This window comes from Tasmannia lanceolata, unplaced genomic scaffold (assembly GCF_043159265.1).
Source record: "Tasmannia lanceolata isolate RefF3 unplaced genomic scaffold, GAP_Taslan_0.1 ptg000025l, whole genome shotgun sequence".
Lineage (NCBI taxonomy): Eukaryota > Viridiplantae > Streptophyta > Magnoliopsida > Canellales > Winteraceae > Tasmannia > Tasmannia lanceolata.
In genome coordinates this window covers 281,510-303,255 of record NW_027518702.1, presented here as the reverse complement: position 1 = coordinate 303,255, position 21,746 = coordinate 281,510, and the positions used below count along the sequence as shown (strand labels likewise).

General features: G+C 37.8%; 1 protein-coding gene across 1 annotated transcript in view; it reads right to left on the bottom strand.

The window, feature by feature from the left end:
* LOC143857933 (GATA transcription factor 28-like) overlaps positions 1 to 15,159 on the bottom strand; it is a 43,301-nt gene extending 28,142 nt beyond the window's left edge. Inside the window, exon 1 of the mRNA XM_077368485.1 lies at positions 14,623 to 15,159. Coding sequence (XP_077224600.1) covers positions 14,623 to 14,934 — 312 coding nt within the window. The 5' untranslated portion in view covers positions 14,935 to 15,159. The remainder of the gene's footprint in view (positions 1 to 14,622) is intronic.
* Between the last annotated feature and the right edge of the window lie 6,587 nt (positions 15,160 to 21,746).

Here is a 21,746-nt window from a genome sequence, read left to right as displayed (position 1 = left end):
CAAACATGCAATAAAGTAATAAACTCAAGTGCCCCCGTAGGATGGGCTACAGGAGAGAATTTCAAATACAGTATAGGGACTGATTTAGTGGGAAAAGTCAATTAGAAGGTGAATTACATCAAATCCAGTTAAATGTGGGTGAGACTTTCAAATCAGAATCACAGTAGGAAAGATAGGGGTGTGAATATCAATTTTTATGACCAGACAAAATACCAAGAAATTTTGAAACCGATCCAAAGGTCAGATCTGCTTGTGAACTTATTGGACTTTTGATCACAAAGAACCTTGATCTAACATTAGAATTAGGATTCAAGATGGATCCCTCGAAAATTTGAAGAAACACTTGGAAACAGTCAAGCTCAATTCAAGAAGCAAACTCAATTTTTTGAAGAGAATAACAAAGATTGGAAGTACTGAAAGATTGAAATTGGAGAATTATAAGCACATTTTATAGAGAAAGAGAGAATAAGATAGTTACCAAGGCATCACACCAATATATTCAACGGCATTACACCATAAGGTTTGATCAAGGCATCATACTAAGATCGAGGGTGACAATATCACATTCAAGTTGCAACTGTAAGCTTCAAAAATTTTATGTATCATGTCATAAAAAATTCTGGCCGCAAGTCTCACACACACACACACACACGTAAGTCACACGCGCGCGCGCACACACACACACACACACAGATTGTAGGGACTTCTTCTCGACTTGCATTATTGCTTAGTAAGTCTCCTTCCAAATTTGGAAATTAAACTCCATGCAAATCTTGAGTTGCCTATTTCTCTGTAAACTAATAATTAGGAATTTTTTCTTTTTGGAAAATACTAATTACGATTAGTTTTTCTCCAAATTAATTAGGATTCTATTTAAAAGATTAAAGAGAGACTATCCTGGTGGCTTGACTTACTAAAGCTGGTATAACCCAATTAGGAAACTTTTTTTTAAAAGTAAAAATTTTACTCAAAGCAAGAAATGCATGGGAGGGGACAAGGAGCCCCCGCACACAACCATAAAAACGCAGGCCTACAACGACCCAGTTTCGGACCCGAGAATGTGATATCCACCTTTTCTAAGCATGGTTTTAAAGTTCGTCCAGTTTCAGTGGAGACCAAAACCGTAGTTTATTTCGGCCGAAATTTTGATATTTCGGTCGAAATTTCATTTCATTTACGCCAAAATTTCAGCTGAAATTACCAATTCGAAATTATGTACGAGAAAAAATAGGCGTTAATGTGATTTCGCGGATTTCGGCCAAAATTTCGAAATTTCGGCGGCGAGAACTGAAACACATTCCGAAACCGAATTTTGAAACCATGTTTCTAAGCCCTCATTCGCCAATTTACTATGATTTGTGGACACGGACACGAGTGTCGCGTGTCGACACTACACAGAGTGTCGGACACGGCAAATTCCCAAAATTTAGAAATGGGGGCACAGCTAAAATAGAAAGTATATGTAATCATAATTTGTCGATAGGGATTCATGTGTCAAGTTTCAACACGAATATGAGTTATCTAACATGGCAACATCTAAAACTCTAGAAATGGTCATACGTACACACACATAAAATAATTGATTATTACACAAATACGTGTCCACGTGCCCATATTAACTGTAACAATCACAGAAATACATTAAAAGTGTTCAAAGGAGTGTCGACACGTGTGGACATGCGTGTCGTGTCGGACACGGCAGGCACATGTATCAACAATAAATTCAAAGTGTCGGCTAACTCATAGCCAATTTATCTGCGTGAACATTTGCCGACCACTTCATGTGACTGAATATCGGCTGAATGGTCAATCATAAATCGCAGATCTCCAATATGACTTACAGCTAGTTTCCAACGATATATGACATTGTTCATCGTAGGTATTTGAGTATCTCCTAAATTAAGAGGTGCATTCATCGAATTCGTGTACAACCTCAGCCCTCATAAAAGCACTCGTGCTTCTGCTTCATTGGATCCACATGCTCCAACTGATCCAGTGACCTTCCAAGTCTCTAAAGAGACCACCAATCCCCGCAGAACCCGGATTCCCTTTAGAACAGCCATCAAAGTTAAGCTTCAGACATCCTAATGGAGGGGGATTCTAATCTTCTTTACTCTCTTTTCAAAGATGACCATTCTCCAATTCCTTAATATGTCTAAATCCCAAAATCAACTCTTCCTAAAATAACTCTAAAACCTTTACTAATATAAAATCACTAAAACCCAAACTTGCAATCAACTCAAGTGCGCCCAGTAAGATTTGCTATGGGAGAGAAGTTCAAAAATAGTATAGGGACTGATTTCGTAAGAAAAGTCAATATGAAGGTGAACTAGATGGAATCCAATTAAATGTGGGTGAGATTTGAAATCAGAATCGCAGAAGGAAAGATAGGGGCTTGAATATCAATTTTTATGACAGGTCAAAAGACCCAGAAATTTTGAAACAGATCCAAGGGTCAGATCTGCTTGTGAACTCTCTTTTTTTTAAATGATGAGATCTGCTTGTGAACTTATTCAATTTTTTTTTTCAAAGAGAACCTTGATCTAACAGTAGAATTACAATTCAAGATGGAGCCCTAGAAAATTTTAAGAAACACTTAGAAAGAGTTCGGCTCAATTCAAGAAGCCACTCAATTATTTGAAGAAGAATAAATATTGTAAGGATTAAGGAAAGATTGAAATTGGAGATTTATAAGCGCATTTTATAGAGAAATAGAGAGGAAGAGGGTTACCATGGCATCACACCAAGATATCCTGTGGCATTACGGCAATTAAGTTTGATCAAGGCATCACACCAAGATCAAAGGCGACGATGTCACATTCAAGTTAGAGAAGAAGAGGGTTGGCATGGCATCACACCAAAATATCCTGTGGCATTACACCATTAGGTTTGATCAAGGCATCACACCAAGATCGAAGGCGATGATATCACATTCAAGTTACAATTGCAAGCTCCAACATTTTTATTTATCATGTCATAAAAAAAATTCTGGCTGTAGGCCAATATATAGATCCCTCCGCGTGGATCCTAGAGACTTCCTCTTGACTTGCATAGTAATCCTCCCTCCAAATTGGGAAATTAAACTCCATGCAAATCGTGAGTTCCCGATTTCTCTCTAAACTTCTGATTAGAAATCTATTAAAACAATTAAAGAAAGAAACTATCCTGGTGGCTTGTAGAAACAGTTCAGCACAATTCAAGAAGCAACTCAATTATTTGAAGAGCAACAAATATTGTAAGGAAAGATTGAAATTGGAGATTTATAGGCACATTTTATAGAGAAATAGAGAAGAAGAGGGTTACCATGGCATCACACCAAGATATCCTGTGGCATTACGCCATTAGGTTTGATCAAGGCATCACACCAAGATCGAAGGCAACGATATCACATTCAAGTTACAAGTGCAAGCTTCAACATTTTTATTTATCATGTCAATAAAAAAAATTCTGGCTGTAGGCCAATATATAGATCCCTCCACGCGGATCCTAGAGACTTCCTCTTGACATGCATAGCAATTCTCCTTCCAAATTTGGAAATTAAACTCCATGCAAATCGTGAGTTGCCAATTTCTCTTTAAACTTCTGATTAGAAATCTATTAAAACAATTAAAAAAACAAACTATCCTAGTGGCTTGACTTACTAAAGCTAGTCTAACCCGCTTAGGAAACAAGCTAACATTAACTCCAAACAAGTTAAATAGAAATTAGTCCCAAAATTAACTCTTCCTAGAATAACTCTACAACCTTTACTAAAATAAAAGCACAGAAAACCAAACTTGCAACCAACTCAAGTGCCCTCATGAGCGAATTTGTTTATGCTGCGCCCATGAAATATGGAAAGCACCAAATATTGAGAACTACCAGGGGATTGACCATTGATTTCACTATTATTAGTGATCAATAATGGAATAATTCCTTCATATTCATAGAGATAATGGTTAGGAACAGGAACAAGAGCTATGAAAACTCAAAGAACGGGAAATATCCCCTTTTGACAGTGTGACCAAAATCAAATTTGTCAAAAGGATGAGTTTACCCATCCTCTCTCTTATGGATTCCATTTGAGGCCTAACAGGAGGTGGATGTATCATGTGGGCCCCACTTGAAGAGGTATTGGTCCAACTTCACTTTGCTTCCTATCTCTTGACGTGGATGGTTCCCATCAGTGGGTGATAGGCAGACGAGATGGAAAGCATATATCGAAAGGATGTCATTGCATGCTAATGCCCCTAAATTTCGGTAGAAGAGAGTCCCTACTAAGTAACTTACATGCTCAAACCCAAAGCCTCTTAAGCCAAATGAGAACACCATTATGCTCATAATATAACTATGTGGAAAATATCTCCTAGAATTACAGGCATACACCTTTCATCTCCGGCAATGCCTTACGCATTTAAACTTTGTGCCTACTGTGTTTTGACTTTGCTTTTCGTGACGAAAAGGACTCATTGGGACAATATTTGATTTAATCATAGTTAAACATGCAATCAGTGTTCCCTACATTATTTGAAATATGAGAGCCATTCGGGTCTCAAGAGCTCATGACACAAAAAACATGCAGCAGTGGGTGAATGAGATTTCTATGAAGGCCTTTCCTTTGATAGCACTCCTTCCACAATCAATGAGGTATCCAGAACAATGAACTTTCTGCAATTACTTGAAGACTTTAAACCATCAAAAAACTGTCAAATTTTTATTTTTATTTTTTTGAATAGTTCTGTCAAAATTATTCTACTGAATACTTGCTTGCAATTCTTCCTAAAAACGCAGAATGGTACTGTAAAACCTTAAAAATAATAAATAAATAATCAAAATCATAATGTTCTTTCTCTGTGCCAAAGCAACGCATGATTTCGAGCCTGTGATACCATATAAAGGGGGCACAAGACTTGCTCTGACTAGTGCTATACATTGCAGGTTTTAAAAAAACATCTAATATGTATATACCAATTTCCAAGAAAACTCTTGGAAATTAACTCTTCCTGATATAACCCTTAAATCTTAACTAAAATAAAATCAATAAAACCCAAACTTGCAATTAACTCAAGTGTTCCGTTGTAGGATGGGCTATGGGAGAGAATTTTAAAAACAGTATCGGGACAGATTTGGTGGAAAAAAATCAATTAGAAGGTGAACTAGATGGAATCCCATGAAATGCGGGTAAGACTTGAAATCAGAATCACATGAGGAAAAATAGGGGCATGAGTATAAACTTTTATGATAGGTCAAAATACAGAGAAATTTTAAAACAGATCCAAGGGTCAGATCTGCTTGTGAACTTATTGGACTTTTGAGTTTTGATCACAAAGAACCTTGATTTAAGTTAGGATTAGGATTCAAGATGGAGCTCAGGAAAATTGGAAGAACCACTTAGAAACAGTCCCTCTCAATAGAAGATGCAAACTGAATAATTCAAAGAGAAGAACAAATATTGGAAGTAAGGAAATATTGGAATTTGAGAATTATAAGCACATTTAATGAAGAGAAAAGAAGATAGCTACCCAGGCATCACACCAATTATCCTTACAGCATTACACTATTAGATTTGATCAAGGCAACATACCATGATTGAAGGTGACGATATCATAGTCAAGTTGCAATTGCGAGCCTTCCAAATTTGGAAATTAAACTCCAAGCAAATCTTGAGTTGCCAATTTCTCTTTAAACTTATAATAAGAAATCTATTTAAACAAATAAAGAAAGAAACTATCCTAGTGGCTCGACTTGCTAAAGCTAGTCTAACCCAATTAGGAAACCTTTTTTAAGCAACGATTTTAATCAAAGCAAGAAATACATGCGCAGGGACTAGGAGCCCCACAAACAACCATAGAAAACGCAGGCCTGCAACGACCCAGTTTCGGGCCCGAGAACGTGATATCCTCCTTTTCTAGACCCTCATTCGCCAATTTATCCGCATGAGCATTTGCCGACTGTTTCAAGTGACTGAAGGTCGAGCATAAATCGCGGAGCTCCAATATTATGTCAGCAGGTTTCTAAGGATCTATGACCTTGTTCATTGCCCACACCAGGCATTTGAAGAATCTCCTAGATTAAGAGGTGCACTCATCGAATTCACATACCGCCTCAGCCCTCATAAAAGCGCCCGTGCTTCCACATCATTGGATCCTCCACATCCACCAACTAATCCACAGAAAGATTGAGCAATGTGACCCTCCAAGTCTCTAAAATTGCCACCAATCCCCGCAGGACCCGGATTCCCTTTAGAACAGCCATCAAAGTTAAGATACAACAATCCTAATGGAGGGGGATTCCATCTTTGAGCAATAATCTTCTTTTTCTTTCTTTTTTAAAGATCACCATTCTCCAATTCTCTAATATGTCTGATCCAAAAATTAACTATTCCTAAAATAACTCTAAAACCTTTACTAAAATAAAAGTATTAAAACCCAAACTTGCAATCTGACTCAAGTGCCCCCCATAAGATGTAGAGAATGTCAAAAACAGTATAGGGACTGATTTGGTAGGAAAAGTCAATTAGAAGGTGACTATAAGAAATTCAATTAAATGTTGGTGAGATTTAAAATCAGAATCACAGTAGGAAAGATAGGGGCGTGAACACCAGTTTTTATGACGGGTCAAAATACGAAGAAATTTTGAAACAGGTCCAACGGTCAGATCTGATTGTGAACATAATGGACTTTTTACCACAATGAACCTTGATCTAGCAGTAGAATTAGGATTCAAGATGGAGCCCTCAAAATTTGAAGAAACACTTAGAAACATTCCTACTCAATTTAAGAAACAAACACAATTATTTAAAGAGAAGAACAAAGATTGGAAGTAAGGAAAATTTGAAATTGGAGAATTACATGCACATTTTATAGAGAAAGAGAGAAGAAGAGATGCATCACACCAAGGAATCATACCAAGATATCCTACGGCCTTACACCATTAGGTTCAATCGAGGCATCACAACAAGATCGAAGGTGATGATATCACATTCATGTTGGAATTACAAGTTTCAGAATTTTTATTTATCATTTCATAAAAAAATTCCGGCCATAGGCCTATATATAGATCCCTCCACATGGATTCTAGAGACTTCCTCTTTACATGCATCGTAAGACTCCTTCCAAAAATATGGTCGCCAATTTAGGTGTTATGATCTTGTTCGGAGTAAGGTAGCCCCTCTTCCTTTGGGAGAAGGTGGGGTACCAGCAGGTGTAGTATACTCTCGACTATGGTTAAGATCATATCAGTGGTTAGATAAGATAAAATGCTAAAGATTGTCCACGGTCAACTGATGTCACCCGACAAGACGAGAGCCTTCTCTGGTACCTCTAGGCTGATCCAGTATAAGACAGTATGCGTGCCTAAAAAAAATGTAGCTGAACATAGAACGAATCGAAAAACGGATGGTGTGATAGTTGCACACTAGCTTAGTGACTGATCCAGTGCCGGGGAGGAGGACCTCAAGCACTAATCAAGCTCAAACACTAAGAAAAAGTGCCTTTTTAGCTATTGTTTTGTGATCTGATGTAAGGCGCGTTAGCCTATATATATAGTAAGGGGCCTTTTCTTGCTCGTTAGCGCTTTAGTTTTCAATAAGGACATTTAGGCTTTACTAATAAGATATAAAGTGCATTTACTAATTAAACACTATGCAAATCATGAGCTGCCAATATCTATTTAAACTTCTAATTAGAAATTTAGTAAAACAATTAAAGAAAGAAACTATCCTAGTGGCTTCACCTAAAGCTAGTCTAACCCAATTAAGAAATTAGTTAACATTAACTTCAAACAAGTTAAATAGAAATTAGTAGCCAAATTAATTATAACTAGAATAACTCTACAACCTTTGCTAAAATAAAAGCACTAAAACCCAAACTTGCAACCAACTCAAGGGCTCTCATGAGCGAATTTGTTTATGTTGCACGCACGAAGTATAGAAAGTGCCAAATATTGGGAACTACCCGGGCAGGAGTTAGGAACAGGAAAAAGAACTATGAAAGCTCAAAGAAAGGGAAAATATCCCCTTTTGCCAGTGTGACCAAAATAAAATTTGCCAAAAAAGACAAATTCACCCCTCCCCTCCCTTGTGGCTTCAGTTTGAGGCCTAACAGGGAGAGGATGTATCACGTTGGCCCCATTTGAAGAGGTAATGGTTCGACTTCACTTTACTTTGTATCACTTGACGAGTTGACGTGATGGTTCCCATCAGTGGGTGATTGGCAGACGGGATAGAATGACATCGAATGAAATCATAATGCCCCTAACTTTCGATAGAAGAAAGTCCCAATAAGTAACCTACACACTCTCACACAAAGCCTCTTAAGCCAAATGAGGACACCATTTTGCTCATAATATAACTATGTGGCAACGCCGAATGCGTTTTAACTTTGTGCCTACTGTGTTTTAATTTTGCTTTTCGTGACGGAAAGGACTCATTGGGACTATATTTGATTTAATCGTACTTAAACATGCAATAGTGTTCCCTAATAAAATTATTTGAAATATGTGGATCTTCGGGGTCTCAAGAGCTCGTTTCACAACAAAACCATGCAGCAGTGAATGAACGGGATTTTGATGAAGGCCCTTTCCTTTGATAGCATTCCTTCCTCAATCAATGAGGTAGGACATAAAGAATAAGAACAATGAACATTTTGTGATTACTTAAAGACTTAAAACCATCCAAAATCCGTCAAAATTATTCTACCAAATACTTCTCTTGCAATTTTTCATAAAAACGCAGAATAGTACTGCAAAAACCTAAAAATAATAAATAAATAATCAAAATCGTAGTGTTCTTTCTCTGTGCCAAAGCTACGCATGAATTAAAGCCTGTGATACCAATAAAGGGGGGACAAGACTTGCTCTGACTAGTGCTATACATTTCAGGTTTAAAAAAAAATATAATCTGTAGATACCAATTTCCAAGATAACTCTTGGAAATTAACTCTTCCTAAAAATTAACTCTTCATATATTGTCTAGTCCCAAAATTAACTCTTCCTAAAGTAACTCTTAAACCTTTACTAAAATAAAAGCACTAAAACCCAAACTTGATTTAACTCAAGTGCCCCCCATAGGATGGGCTATGGGAGAGAATTTCAAAAACGGTATAGGGACAGATTTGGTAGAAAAGTCAATTAGAAGGTGAACAACATGGAATCCAATTAAATGTGAGTAAGAGTTGAAATCAGAATCACATGAGGAAAGATAAAGGCATGAGTATAAACTTTATGATAGGTCAAAATACGGAGAAATTTTAAAACAGATCCAAGGGTTAGATCTGGTAGTGAACTTAATGGACTTTTAATCACAAAGAACCTTGATCGAAGGTAGGATTAGGATTCAAGATAGAGCTCTGGAAAATAGGAAGAAACACTTAGAAACAATTCCTCTCAATTGAAGAAGCAAACTGAATAATTCAAAGAGAAGAACAAAGATTGGAAGGAAATATTGAAATTGGAGAACAAAAAGCACATTTAATGAAGAAAGAGAAGAAGATAACTACCAAGACATCACACCAATATATCCTACAGCATTACACCATTAGGTTTGATCAAGGCATCATACCATGATTGAAGGTGACACTATCATATTCAAGTTGCAATTCCAAGCTTCAAATTTTTTATGTATCATGTCATAAAAAAAATCGGGCCATGGGCATATATAAATAGATCCCTCCACACGGATTCTAGAGACTTCTTCTTGGCTTGCATTATTGCATAGTAAGTCTCCTTCCAAATTTGGATCATAGTAAGTCTCCTTCCAAATTTGGAAATTAAACTCAATGCAAATCTTGAGTTGCCAATTTGTCTTTAAACTTCTAATTAGGATTCTATTTAAACAAATAAAGAAAGAAACTATCCCAGTGGCTTAACTTGCTAAAGCTAGTCTAATCCAATTAGGAAACCATTTTTTTAAAAGTAACGACATTTATTTTTTTAATGGTTCTAAAGCTATGATTTGTGGACACGGACACGGGTGTCGTGTGTCGACAATGACATGGAGTGTCGGACACAGCGAACGCTAAAAATTTAGAAACGGGGACACGGCTAAAATAGAAGAGAAAACGGTTTCTACACACAAGTGTAGATAAGTTATCTACACACTAGCTTAAAATACAGTGGAGGGCATATTATTTGGGTGATCCAAACCATTCATTTGATTGGCCCTCACATAGATAGGTTGTCCACAAAAAATTAGCTCCATAGGATCATCCCAACCCTAAGATTTGTGGAGGTAAAATGGACGTGTATAAACCTTCACAAATCTGTCCATTTTTTGCCTCCACAGTTCGAAGGGTTAGGATGATCCTATGAAGCTGATTTTTTGGTCACACCCTATCTATGTGAGGGCCCATCAAATGAATGCTTTGGATCACCCAAACAATGTGGGCCCCCACTGTATTTTAAGCTAGTGTGTAGATAACTTATCTACACTAGTGTGTAGAAACCGTTTTCTCAAAATAGAAAGTATATATATGATACAACAGCAAAAATTAGTTAAAGAAGAGCTAAAAAGAGTTTATAATAAAAGAAGAGTTAATAATAAAAGAGGTAAACACAATATGCAATAATAAAACAGAATGTCATAATTCACACGGCACAAAAATGTGTCCACGCACCCACATTAAGTAGCAGTACATTTAAAAGTGTCCAAAGGAGTGTCGACACTGGTGGACACGCGTGTCGTGTCGAACATGGCAGGACACGTGTGTCAGCAATAAATTCGAGGCGTCCGTTAAATCATAGTTTTAAAGTAACGATTTTAATCAAAGCAAGAAATACATGGGCAGGGACAAGGAACCCCACAAACAGCCATAGAAAAAGCAGGCCAACAACGACCCAGTTCTGGGCCCGAGAACGTGATCTCCTCCTTTTCTAGGCCCTCATTCACCAATTTAACCGCATGAGCATTTGCCGACTGCATCGGGTGACTAAACATCAACTTAATAGTCGATTATAAATCGCAGATTTCCAATATTAAGTCAGTTTGTTTCCAAGGATTTGTGTTGCATGGATTCTTTGCCCCCATATGCTGAATCGGTGTCGACACGTCTCCACACGTGAATCAGACATGGACTCACGTAAGACACATCCGGATTCTTGTCGTAGCCTTGTCCGACCCAAATCTTGTTTTTTCAAGCGAATCCGACACATCGTTGCCTCTTTTAAAATACGAATCCCATTTATTTTTCCTTTAAACATGTTTTCTTCTTAACTTTTTTTTTATAGAAGCACATGTCCTCTCTTAATAAAAACCATGGCGCCTCAATCCTCCATCCTCAAAGATATATATATATATATATATATATATATATATATATGAGGAAACTGTTGGTGAGCTAGCTTGCCCAATCACATGGGGGCCCACTTTGTTAGGATGATCCGAACCATTCATTTGAAAGTCCCTTACATAGATGAGGGGTGTACCAAAAATCAGCTCCATAGGATCATCCTAAACACACCATTTGTGGAGGACAAAAATGGACAGACACAAATCTGCCCCATTTTTGTCCTCCACAAATGGAGGGGTTAGGATGATCCTATGGAGCTGATTTTTGGTACACCCCCTATCTATGATAAGGCCTTGCAAATGAATGGTTTGGATCACTTCCCAAAATGTGGGAGCCATGTGATTGGGCAAGCTAGCTCACCATAAGTTCAGTTTCCTCATATATATAATTTTAAGTCTTAATTTTAATTTTTTATTTTATTTAATAAAAATTACTGAATCCACAAATTCGGCATGCGAATCCAAATCCATGCAACACCGCCAAGGATCTATGACCCTGTTCATCGTCCATGATAAGGCATTTGAAGAATCTCCTAAAATAAAGTACATTCATCAAATTCGTGTACACCCCAGCTGTCACCCCCTTAAAATGTTGGCACACATATTGGCTTGTTGTGGCACCTTGCACCCTTGCCAATGTGCACTTGGAACATCAAGGTGGGAAGAAGGCCATTGGGCCAACGCTTTGGCATGGCCTAGAGCATAGGTGTGGGCTATGCATAGCTAGCACAGGCAAGCATTAGTGGGAACCTAACCTAACTTAAGTGTGGATCAGAGGGCACTGGTTGGGCACTGGACTAGTCGGGCACTGGCACTGGACTAGTTGGGCACAGGTTGGGTCGGGCATTGGATGGTTAGCAGTGGTTGGCGGGCACTGGCTAATGGGCACTGGCTTGTGGGCGTTGCATGGTGGGCACTGGTTGGTGGGCACTAGCTGGTGGGCAACGCATAAGCAAAACCAGGGCACCAGTGCGCATGTGACAATTGGCAAGCGCCTGGGTGTGTTGGCACATGGAGGCAATGGTTGTAAACGGTTATGATTCAAACCAAGGCATTGCTTGGTCGTGTTTAAAGGCTTGGGCACAAGGAAAGCAAAGCAAAGGCAACTGGTGGGCGTTTTTGCACACATGGCAGCAAGGCATTGGCAATGAACTTCCACATTGTAAAGACTTCCCCTAAGGCAATCATGGCTGGGTGGTTAGGCAACTGTTATGCCACATGGTGGCTTGTCATTTGTAAGTGCTTAGACACACGGATTGTGCAATTTGTGTGTAATGGGCGTTTTTTGCCCAAGGCAACATAGTCTGTTGATGGGCAATAGATAGGCAACAGAAAGGAAGGTAGGTTGTTGATAGGCGACAGATACGTTGTTGATAGGCAACAGATAGGCAATCTGTTGTGAGTTTCCTTTGTAATGGCTTTTGCTTAAAGAGTTTGAGAAATAGGATGGCAATGGAGTAGGCATGGTTTGGCCGAACCACGTTAAAAAGTCTCGTGTTTTGTTGTGTTCTTGTGTTGTTGTGTGATCTTTGTGTGTGCAAACTTGAGTGGCTGACTAGTGTAGTGCTAGGCCATCATGGACAGTCCCTTTATCGAAGAAATTTTGATTTTGGTGAGTTGCCCCATGACACCAGCCCTCATAAAAGCACCCGTACATCTGCTTTATTGGATCCAGATACTCCAACTGATCCATAGAAAAATTGAATGATGTGACCTTCTGAGTCTCAAAAGAGGCCACCAATCCCCCGCAGGACCCAGATTCCCTTTAGAATAGACATTAAAGTTAAGATTCAGCCATCCTAATGGAGGGGGATTCTATCTTGGAGCAATAATCTTCTTTACTCTCTTTTCAAAGATCACTGTTCTCGAATTCCTTAATATGTCTAATCCCAAAATTAAATCTTCCTAAAATAACACTAAAACATTTACTGAAATAAAAGCACTAAAACCCGAACTTTGATGCCTGGTGCCTTTTAACTTTGATGCCTTATGCCTGATGCATTTTAAATTTGTTCCAGATGGGTTTTAAGTTATCTTTCCACGACGGAAAGGACTCATTGGGACAATATTTGATTTAATTGTAGTTAAACATGCAATCAGTGTTTCCTAACAAAATTATTTGAAATATGAAGATCGTTCGGGTCTCAAGAGCATGTGTCACAAAAAAATGCAACAGTCAGTGAATGGGATTTCGATGAAGTCCTTTCCTTTGATAGCATTCCTTCCACAGTCAATGAGGTAGGACATAAAATTCAAGAACAATTAACTTTCTTCAATTACTTAAGACTTCAAACCGTCTGAATACTTCTCTAGCAATTCTTCCAAGAAAGGCCGAATGGTACTGCAAAACCTTAAAAAAAAAATAAATAAATAATCAAAATCATAATGTTCTTTCTCTGTGCCAAAGCTACACATGAATGGCTACACATGAATTCGACCCCGCGATACCAATAAAAGGGGGACAAGCCTTGCTCTAACTATTACTATATATTGCAGATTTTTTTTTTTTAAATCTATTTTGTAGATACCAATTTCCGAGAAAAGATAGATCCTTTCAATTCCACCCCAATGAAAACAAGCATTAATAACGATAATAACAATAAAAAGTTCCATTCAAATTGCAATTCCACCCCAATGAAAACAACCAATAATAACCATAATAAATTGCAGACCTTCTATCAATTGTGTATTCCTTATATACGTAACAAATAATGTTGTTCTTTTTTTTTTTTGGAAAGTGAGGTTATTGCTATATTTTTTCTTGTATCATATGGGCTAAATGTAAGAATATACATCACCCTCACATAATTTCATTCTCATCAATAAAATTTATGGCACCACCCCACGTTCCTAGATAAATTCCAGGTTTAAAAAAGAATATGGCAGCCAAGATTTTTTATTTTTTTTTCTCATGATAAATCAGTGTAGTGGAGTTTTTTTTTCCCTGATTGTTCAGGCTTTTCTTGCCCTATTCAAGTTGCAATTCCACCAATAATAACCATAATAAATTGCAGACCTTCTATCAATTGTGTTTCCTTATATACTTAATAAATAATGTTGTTGTTTCTTTTCTTTTTTGGGAATGGGCGATTATTGCTATATTTTTCTTGTATTAGGATGGGCTCTAAACCCAAGATTATATATCACCCTCATGTAATTTTATTCTTATCAATAAAAAAATTCTCATGATACTGATTTTTCAAACTTTTCATGTAATTTTATTCTTATCAATAAAAAAAATTCTCATGATACTGATTTTTCAAACTTTTCTTGCCCTATCCTAACTGGGTCCCCCTCATATTCAAAAACAAACAAGCTAATTTATCAACATGAAGCAAAAAGGAAAAAAAATCACAGACCTTCTCAGGTGAGACAGAATGAAAAACATAGACCTCGCCTTGGAAAGAAAGCATGAGCTGATTCGAGGTCTGAATCCTCAGCGGAACAGCGAAATTAGGATCACCCTCTTCCATTCCATCCAAACCCTCTTCCTCATTACCACCTTCTTCTACTCCTTCCATAGCCTCACCATTAGTAACGCCACCCCCACTCTCTTCAATATTCTCACCTTCATAAGGAACATTAATGGTCTGATTTTGATCAACATTGATAGGTTGATTTTGATCTTGAGGAGCTGAAGGATTTGAATTTTGTGGGTTTGTTTCAGACATGATTGGAGAGTTTTAACAGAAGGAAAAAGGGGAAAAAGAAACCCTAACCCTAACCCTAGGTTTGGGGCAATACTGGTTTGGGGAGCATGTATATATTAAAACGTTGGGAATCTTGGAATTAAATGAAATTTGGAGGTTTTGGGAAAACCTAAAGGAGAAGATGACACGGAGAGTTTTGGAAACGGAAATTTTTCTGAAAAGAAAGGGAACTCTACAGGGGGAACCTGGTGTCGAATCTTTTATATGTGGAAAACAGTTTGAAACGGGATTCAGTGTTGAAAATAAAAACGGGAGTCGTGTTACCGTTGATTTGACTCTTTCCAAGAAGTATTTATTGGTTTTATGGGGATTTGAACCTTTTATTTTGTTTATTAGTGGACGTGGCACTAATGGCTGGTGCCCGTTGTTTTTCCCGAAAGGAGGTCCCGTTTTCCTAGCAGTGCTCTTTATATAACGAACTGTGAAGGTGAAATTACGGTAACACCACTTGGGAGATTGTATATCCTCGTACCCTTTTCTTAGTAAGAACACTCCTCTTTTTTTTGTCTTACCTAAGTAGGGAAATGATATGGGCACAACCATTTTTTATAGTTGCACTAAACCGTCTTGTCTTTTATCATTTAGAGAGCTGTCGAAGGTTATTACAGTTAGCAAAATAAAAATTCACATGGCAATTAAAAAATAATAGACAAGCTAGGTTCGTGCAATTATTAAATGAGAAGATAACAGCCACCTCAGATGAATTAAATGAAGAGGAAAACTTCCTAAGAAGTGAGCCTGTGTGGTTATTCTCTCCTGCAAAAGTTCTCTCCTGCAAAAGTGAGCCGTGAAATGGCTTCCCATGAAATTGCCTAGCAAGCCCTGATTAATTTATTAAGATGAGGAGTGCGATTATAAAATGAGGGAGTATAGATACAGTTAACAAAAAAGGGAAATGTTATATAGTTGCCCCTTTTTCGCTTGGGACAGCTACCTGTAGTGTAAAAGAGCAATCATTCGAGGTGGCTGTGCCAAGAAAAACAAGAGGGGTGAATATATCACTTCCCAAACAAATTGTCGGCTTTTAGGTAGTGTTGTTGTAGTGCTCCCCGGCTAGCTATGTTTTATATCTTATATTGGGAAGTGACATATTCACCCCATTTTCTTCCCCTTGTCAGCCCCCTCTCGTGTTTTTAATGACCACACTTTTACCCTACATGGGGTGGCCGAGAAAGAAAAACAGTAAATATATCATTTACCTTTATATTTGGCAGCTAGCTCTAATCTTTGGTTCGCACGTGGCATTCGTAGCATCAATGGTAAAGGGTACTTTTTTGGGTTTGGGTCCTACGAGAGGGCTCTGGTGCGGATGTATGTAAGATCGAGACCGTTTCTTGGGGTAAAATCGGCATCCCCTTATATAAGTGACACATGGCACCACTCTGTGATGCGAAACCGAACTTGTCTCCTAAGGGCCTCCAAGGGGAAATCCTTATGAAGCACGGGAATATCTCTCTAAAGTCGGTAGGTTTAAATAGAAACTAGTTTCCTCACATATGTATCAAGATAAATATAGAAATCAATTCCATGGCAACTCCTCCAATAACGAAAGACTCCTGTTAAGGTAAGTCTTTTAAATAGTTTTGATCTCATCTCCTATAAATAGACTCCCACACTCAAAGGTATGCATCTTACAAGCTCTAGCAAGAGTTACAATTCTCCATTCAACTATCGCTTTGTTCTCCCTGTTGTGCCGATTTCTAACTTGAGCGTCAGAGTGGTTTTCCAGAGTCCACACTCTGGGGCCCTTATAACGTAGTTTTCTTTGGGCGTAGGCCATCCTAAGCAGTGGAGTTCATCTATGGCACCGCCGGAGGCTCATGTACGAATTTTGGCATCATCGGATCGGCATCCTGCCCTTCAGAGTCGAGAACTACGACGAGCGAGAAAACGTCGAACTTTTGAAGAATAACCTCGACTTGATCGAAGAGACAATGGAGAAAGCTCGGATCCGCACCGCCGCCTACCATAAAAGGTTGGCAGATACTAAAACTTGAGAATGAAAGGAAGAGCTCTAAGAGCTGAAGACCTCGTCCTTTGACGATCAGGAGTTTCTGATTTGAGGAATTTGGGAAAGCTCGACCCTAGCTGGGAAGGACCTTATAAGGTCGCTTGAGTCTTTTGACCAGGCGCCTATCGACTTGAAGACTTCGACGGAACCCCCATCCCCCATGCTTGGAACATGGAGAACCTCAAGAAGTTTTATCAGTAAGTAGTTTGTTCAAGTTTGTTTCGTTTTATTCTTGTTTTGTTTTTGTTCGATGTGGGAATAAGTCATCTCCAATGTAATAGCTCTCCATTTCAACGAAAAAAAGTTCATTTTTATTCCCTAAATTGTTTGTGGTTGTGTGTGTTTCTCCAGTTCTCTCTCAGGGCGGACCGACCACGCACCCAAGAGGTAGCCTCTAAAGGCTAAAACCCACCTAACCATTCTCTTACACCGACCTGGTAGGATGAATCACCGAATTAGTCCAAGCTTAGCTATTGAGCAAGCTCGAACAGAGTGCCCAAAAGATCTTCAGGTCACCCAGGGATATTCAATAAATCAAGATTATCATAAGAGGATCCTATTTATTTATTAGTGGGTAAGGGTATTTTCACTATTTTCCATGAGATAAGGTCATTTTGATTATTTTAATTTATATGACATAAGGTATTTTAGGATTTATTGCTATTATTTTGTTCTGTTTTGATCATGTTATGAGATGAGGGCATTTTCGTCGTTTTCATGAGATTTTTTTAATATTCTCATTTTCTTGTGAGAAGGGTATTTTGGTCATTGACTATTTTGATCATTTTTCAAGACATTGGAGTATTTTAGATTTTTTTTCCCTATTTTAATTTTTTTCTATTTTCCTTTTTCCCATCTGTCCATCAGTTATTTTGCCCATTTTCATGAGATAAGAGTATTTTGGTTATTTCAATAATATTGGGGTATTTTATGATGTTTTTATTTTTTATAATTATCATTATTTATTTTTCCTTTTTCTTATTTTGCATGAGATAAGGGAGTTATGGTTATTTTATACGAGATAATGGCATTTTGGTCATTTTTCATGATACATGGGCATTTTAGGATTTTAAAAAAATTTAGACTTTTTCTAAATTTTTCCATTTTTTCTATTGGAGTAGGGTATTTTGGTCATTTTTTATGTCATGAGTGTATTTTTAGGTTTTCTATGAACCAGTAAAAACGCACATGCCATGAACGTGCGTATGAATAAAGTTTTTGGAGCATGCCCTAATCTATTAGTAATTGAACAAGAGGTCTTCAACGGCACTTTAGCTAAATTAAACCCATAGTTAAATCCATGAAAGGCCAAACAAATGAATGGTTCTCATCATCCGAATAATTTTTTTATAAATTGTAAGTGTTTCACAGTTGCTTCGTCCATTTTAAACATCCATCAATCTGAAGGTTGGGATTATCCTACGAAGAAGACATTCTGGCCACACCCTATCTAAGTCAAGGCCCAACAAATGAATGGTTTTGATCACCCGAATAACTTTTTTTTTATAAATTTTAAGTGTTCCACACTTGTGTGTCCATTTTAAACACGCCCATCAATCGGAAGGTTATCTAAGTCAAGTCCCAACAAATGAATGGTTCTGATCACCCAAATAATTTTTTTATAGATCTTAAGTGTTCCACACTTGTGTTCTATACATCCTTCAGTCATGTCAGTGGAGGTTTTTAAACATCCAGTCATCCATCAATCAGAGGGTTAGGACTATCCTATGAAGTAGACATTCTGGCCATACCCAATCTTATAGAAGGTCCAAGAAATGAATGGTTTTGATCACTTAAACAACATCCTTCAGTGATGTTAGTGGAGTTTTTTAAACATCAATCAATTGGAGGGCTAAGACAAGGTCCAAGAAATGAATGGTTTCGATCACCCGAACAATGCTGGCTGCCTGCTTGTTAAAACCTATTGAATTTGCTTAAAAAAATTTAAAACTTTACTTGATCAGAAATGTAACAAGGTTTTCATAGCCATTGAAAAAAGTGTTTTTTTTTTTTTTTTTTTTACATTTTAAAAAATTTAAATTTCTACGGTTTACTCAAAAGGGCGTAGCACACTTGCAAATTTTACATGATTAGGCACGAAATTTATGATATATGAGAATTATTTCAATTGATCACAGCCATTTCACTTTAAGGTTGCTAAGATCATCAAAGCCAAACCATGGCTCACAATAACAAACCCTATTGGGATTATGGCATTTTGTTATCTTAACATAGGGATATTTTAGGAGCCAAAATCCACATGCTATGGTCGGCCCAAAGTGGGACCACATGTGCCACGTGTTTGCCAAGTGGGCCACACGTGCGGGAGTGGGGGGAGTGTTAAAGTATAAAAGATAAATAACGCCTTTCTTCTACAGCTTAAGCTTTTGGAGAAGTAGGTAAGTTAACACATGATGTCTGTATTTCAAACAACTGTCCATGCAGCTAAAATGATCATAGGCATGCCATGACCATGAAGTGTGTATGGGCTGTATTTTCAAACAACTGTCCATGTATCTGAAATGACCATGGCCATGCCCATGACCATGAAGAGTATATACATCACTGAATTGATGCATGACATGACGCATGTATTTCAAACAGCTGTTGATGTATCTAAAATGATCATAGACATGTAAATGACCATGAAGAGTATTTAGCTTAAGAGAAATGAAGGCAGAAGACCGGCATGTTTTTCGGGCGGACGCACGGGGTAAGCCGTCCAAGGAAATGAGGAAAATGACACCAATAAAGTAGGCACAGTTCGAAGAGCAATCAAAATATGGGCAGGGCACGGGGAGAATTTATCCAAAAGATGGGAACCAAATACTAGGATTTCTCTTGGAGAAATGACAGAAAAACCCAGGGCTGTGGGACACGACTGGAAAAAAGGGAAAGGGTAGGAAGAAAAAAAACCCACGATTTTGCTTTTATAGATAGTAGTTAGGATTTTTTCTATTTTTCCAAATATTTTTTTTATCAATTTTCCATGCGATAGGGTATTGTGGTCATTTTATTCATGAGATAAGGTATATTGGTCATTTTTTTATGAGAGGGGAAAGAGTTGTCCATTAGAACTTTGAAGTGTTGCCCGTTTGATAGGGATTCTCTAGTGAGCGTTTTTACTAGAGAGTGGGATTTTGGTGGACTCTTTGGGCTAAATCCCATACCTGCACAGGGACTTCGCATCGGAAACTAAAAGTTTGTTGGGACTACCTCGTTACTCCTCAAATCCCCCAAGTTTTCCAAAGTCTAGTGCGACTAACTCCCTCCTAATGCTAGAAAATTATGGGCCATTGTCCAGAAGTCTCTAACAACCAAACAAACCTAACCAAATCAATGCTATACAAATGGAAGTTTAGAATAAAATGCTCATATTGATTTACATGTAATGATTAAGGCTGTCAATTAGACACCTTTTTATTTATTTTGTTCACTATTGTTTGGATTCCTCTAGCAGTGAAATGATGTTTTGAGAAAGGAAAACTCCTCGGAAACCGGATCTTGTTTTGGTGAAAAAGACAAAAGTAAAAATGATGACAATATCATTATCTAAGGGTCAATTTTTCACCCAAACGGCATAGTCACTAATGCCACTACCCGCATTCGTATGCGAAAAAAAACTTGCCACGCGCTCTCTGCCAGGCCAACACAGTGTTGAAGGAGAGTCCATACGGTGAAATATGGTTTGGCCTTCGAAAAAACGATCTGTGGATTTTTGATCGGTTTCCATAAAATCAGAAGACCACCTTCTCAAGTTTCCTAGAACCACGGAGAGTAATAAAAAATTTAATCATACATAAAGGACCCGTTTGGATGTCGAGAAGATTTTGATTTGGATTTCTCACATTTGTAGCCTTTTTGTGTTGTGACTTGGATCCGGATCAACTCCTTTGATTTCCAAACCGGCAACTGACAGTGAAAAAAATCAGATTAAATCAGATTTCCAAATATGCTGTGGAAATAAGTAATTGGAAATTCACATATCTGGCAGTTTCCTTCACCCTCTATGCTCCTCAACCTCTCTCCTCCAGTAGAAAGTACCCCCTTCTCTCTCTCAACATGAGCTAGTGGATCTATTCATTTTGTATTCAAAACTCAATTCCAAATCCAAATACAAAATATGAGGTATCCGAACGGGCCCAAAAGGTATTTTCACCATTTTATGATTAACAACATTAAACCCAAATGAACTAGGGCTCTTTCTTCTCTATTTGTACACGTGCCTCTGTCATATACTTCTTTTTTGGCAAAACGGAATCCCATTTTTTCAGCAGCTTTCTCTTAGAAAAATGATATGGACTCGAGAGTATTACTGGCTTGGTTTGACCAAAAGGTGAATACTGAATAGTTAGGATCACCAAAGTCTTTTACCATACTTTGTACTTTTTTCTTGAAAATATATGCTTGTAACAAAAATGCATTCCAAAAAAAAACTGTTCAAGAGATCAACTACCAATATGATCTTGTCTTGACGAACAAAAACAGGTCAGACTGGTGGCACGTGTGATAATATGTGCTTGGTGATTTGGACCGTTGATATGATACGATTCCACTTGGCAGACCTTTGGGTCTAAGTTCAATGCCAAGCATACATCATTGGGGGTGAAAAAAAAAAATCTAATTATCTTATATATATATAGGTAAAGCGGAATCCTCTAAGCTGTGGTGCTGCCACGTGTCAGCCCTTCCTTTATCACGCAATTTTAAAAAGCCCTCTTTATTTGACAAATCTTCTATTATAGGGAAGAAAGCTATTAAA